The sequence below is a fragment of the Lycium barbarum genome, chromosome 11 (assembly GCF_019175385.1).
Source record: "Lycium barbarum isolate Lr01 chromosome 11, ASM1917538v2, whole genome shotgun sequence".
NCBI classification, from domain to species: domain Eukaryota; kingdom Viridiplantae; phylum Streptophyta; class Magnoliopsida; order Solanales; family Solanaceae; genus Lycium; species Lycium barbarum.
In genome coordinates, this window is record NC_083347.1 from 37732101 (window position 1) to 37735574 (window position 3474).

Sequence of the window (3474 nt, forward strand, 5' to 3'; positions counted from 1 at the left end):
TCTTTTTACTTGTTTACTATATAAAAAATAAAATTTTATTTTTATTTATCCACTTTAGTATATGAAGAGAAAGACAATTTTATTTTTGATGTTTTACCCGTAACATTAATTACTCATTTCTCAAGTCCATTAAATCTGAAGCTCATATATCAAGTAGTATCATATTCATATATCAAGTAGTATCATATCAGACTTTTTATTTTTATAAAGTTGATACTTCTAATATATGAAGTTGAAATACAAAAATTAAATAAACTACTACAAAGGCGAAAAATCAACAGAAAAAAAGAAGAAGAATAAATAAATAGGCATGCTTGGCAAAACGTGGAAAAACGATAAACAAGGCAAGCAAATCAGGTAAAACTTTAGGGAGTCATTTGACTGCTAGTTAAAATTATGCAAGTATTAATAGCATAGGAATTAGAACTATTAATAAAAATATTTCTCAAATAATTTATCCAAACACTAAACTAGTGTACTATTTTGCAAAACATTTTTAATAAGCAGTACTACTACTCAAAACAAGAAATTACAAGGTCACTATAACTGCATTAACAGAACTAAAACGATTTCCTGCTACCAAGAGACAAAGCTTTCTTCAACAATGCTTCACGACCTGGAAAACGACTTCCACTTTCCGTTACAAATTGCTCTTTCTTAACATTATAATTATCAACATTTCCTCTTCTATCTGTGACATTTGGATCACTCTTTCTCCTCTGTAACCTTACCCTTTCCCGTCTTCTCTCCCTATTATCTTTTTCACCTTCTTCTTTTTCCTCTTCACAACTATCACTATCAACTCCAATTAAATCCGTACTCTTCTTATTGTGAGAATCCATTATTAGCCTTGGTATTCGACCACCCTTTGATGTTCCAAGCAATTCAAAATCAATTTTACTCCAACCCAACTTATCTTCATTATCCCAACCAAATCTTGTACTAATTTCCAACAACTGAGAAACCGCATTATTCTTTGTTCCTGGTGACACGTCACCGTTGAGGAGATTTTGTGCAAATTCCCATTCAATTCTGTCGTTATAAATAGGGTCAGATAACACTTGGTCAGCAAGTTGGGCCCACTCTTCAAAGTCACGTGCACGGAGATTCTTTGTCACCCATTTAAGGTATTTGGATGGAAGTGTTCCAAGCATTTTACCTTTGTGTTTACCGAAATCTATGATTCTGTCTCGTGCTGGGATTTGTCTGGACACAATCGGTCTTGAAGTTGCTGAGATTGTGAAAGAAGTAATGTCCTTCCTCAAGGACTGTGAAGAAGGGGGTAAAGAAGAATAGGAGACATTGAATGAGCAATGCGGGATTGGATGAAGATGGGGAAGATTCATTTCTGAATGGGAGAGGCGAGACAATACAAATTTTGTGCGGATAAGACTTTATTTTTCATATACTCAAACGGACCAAACGGATATTTCCCCTTTTCCTTTTTTCTTTGGTTTGCCAGTACTCCCTCCGTCTCAAATTATTTGTCGTGCTTACTAAAAATAATTATCTCAAATTATTTATCATTTTAAAAGTTCAAGACACAATTAGTTATTATTCTTCATCTTATCCTTAGTAGAATTTTGCCTTTAATGGAGATAACACACAAATAGAGTAAATATTTAATGGAGAGAGATTATAACTTAAACATAAATAAGATTAAAGTTAGTCAATTGCCTCTCCTAATTAATACTCCCTCTGGATAAAAAAAAGTGTCCACTTAGCCTTTTTTTGGGGTAAAAAAAGTGTCCACTTATTAAATTAAGAAACAATTAACCTTATCTTTTCAGATTTGTCCCTATTAAGTGTTATGTGATCAAATCCTAATGCCTATTTAATTAGGGGTAGTTTACTCAACTTACATATTTTTTTCTTGAAGTGAATAGTTTTTTAAGGGGTGTGTAAATAGCTAAGCGGATTCTTTTTTTGATCCGGAGGGAGTATTTCCTAAGGGTCGTGTAAAGCAGAAAAACAACAAATAATTTGAGATGAAGGGAGTAATTGATATCGTTGGGATTTGAGAAGAAATTATTGATCCTTCCGTCTCAACATTTAGTCACTAAAAAAAAACTTTTCTATATTTATTATAATTCAATTTTAAAATATTGATTTTATCCTAATTAGACTCGTCCTTTACTTTTACTTGTCCACTATACTAAATATAAATTTTCACTTTTACTTGTTCAAGTTAGCATATCAAAAGAAAAATAATTTTCTTTCCTGTTTTACCCTTAATATTAATTGATATTCCTAAATAAATTCTCAATCCATTGACACTACAATGTTAATATGGTAATAATATGTGCTTCATTTATTATTTCTTAAGGCGAGTGCAAAAACTCATTATTGACAAGTAAAAGTGAACAGAGGGAGTAATTTATAGCCACATAATTATCTATGCCTTATTTTAATTAACAAATTTCAAAACTCTTCTTTTATCTCTAACAAATTTAAAAAATCTTCCTTGAGGAAACAATCTCTCTAACATTACAAGGTAGTGGTAAGATTTGCGTAACCTCTACCCTTCTCAAATCCCATCTATGGGATTATACTGGGTATGTCCTTTTATTTCCTACATTTCATGTCTGGTCAAATACCTGCACGTAAATGTATACTCCTTTAGTCTCAAAATATTTATTGTCCTTACTAAAAATATTTGTTTCAAAATATTTATCGTTTTATTTACCCAAGATAAAATTAAGTAGTTTTTTTTTTCATTTTACCCTTGTATTAATTACATCAATGAACGGTTTTGTGAGTTCACGTACCAACATTTAAGAGGTTTCATAATTAATAGAGTAAATTTTTATCGAGGAGAGAGAACATGATGAAATATGTTAAGAGGGTAAAATAGTCAAAATGTTATCTTTATAAATGCTTTTTTAATGAGCGTGTAAATGAAAAATGCGATAAATTTTTGAGATTGAGGGTGTACATTGAAAGTAAAATTAGTAGATTTATATCTTACTTGTTGAAATGTAGTCCTAGTAGTATCAAGTTATTTTACTTTATGACCTTGAATGATCAATAAATTGATAAAACTCATTTTATCAACTTTTTCGTTTCTCTTTCAACATGTACTGTACTATAGATAAAGGAGTGCCAATCAGTTTAGGGAAAAAAGGTAATCCTCAAAACAAAAAATACAATACTATCTTCTATTCGATTTATTAAAACATTCAAAGAGGAGTAATAATTAGTTGCTTTATTTCTGCGATTTCAAAACCTCAATGTATTTGGAACTTTTTAAATTAAACAAATTTTGTCAGAAAATTAACTAGTCGCTTAATGATTAGAATAACTTTGCATAAAAATAGTAACACTACTGATTACCATATCCCCGAATCTAAATATTGTCTATATATTATTCTTCATTATGTGATTAAAATTTCCAAAATGTCCCTTGAAATTGGTTAAGATTTCCAAATAGAAAATGTGAAGGACCAAAACAGAAAAAAGTATCAAAAGTGAGGA

The 3474-nt window shown here is 30.3% G+C and overlaps 1 protein-coding gene across 1 annotated transcript; it reads right to left on the reverse strand.

Annotated features, from left to right (window-relative positions):
- Window positions 1–388: 388 nt before the first annotated feature.
- On the reverse strand, window positions 389–1423 carry LOC132616824 (uncharacterized). Its single transcript, XM_060331520.1, has one exon. The coding sequence runs from the start codon at window positions 1344–1346 to the stop codon at window positions 561–563; it is 786 nt and encodes a 261-aa protein (XP_060187503.1). The 5' UTR covers window positions 1347–1423; the 3' UTR covers window positions 389–560.
- Window positions 1424–3474: the final 2051 nt, after the last annotated feature.

What these genes read in the sequence shown, in the direction of transcription:
- LOC132616824 (XM_060331520.1), bottom strand. Translation starts at nt 1,346, where the DNA reads ATGAATCTTCCCCATCTTCATCCAATCCCGCATTGCTCATTCAATGTC.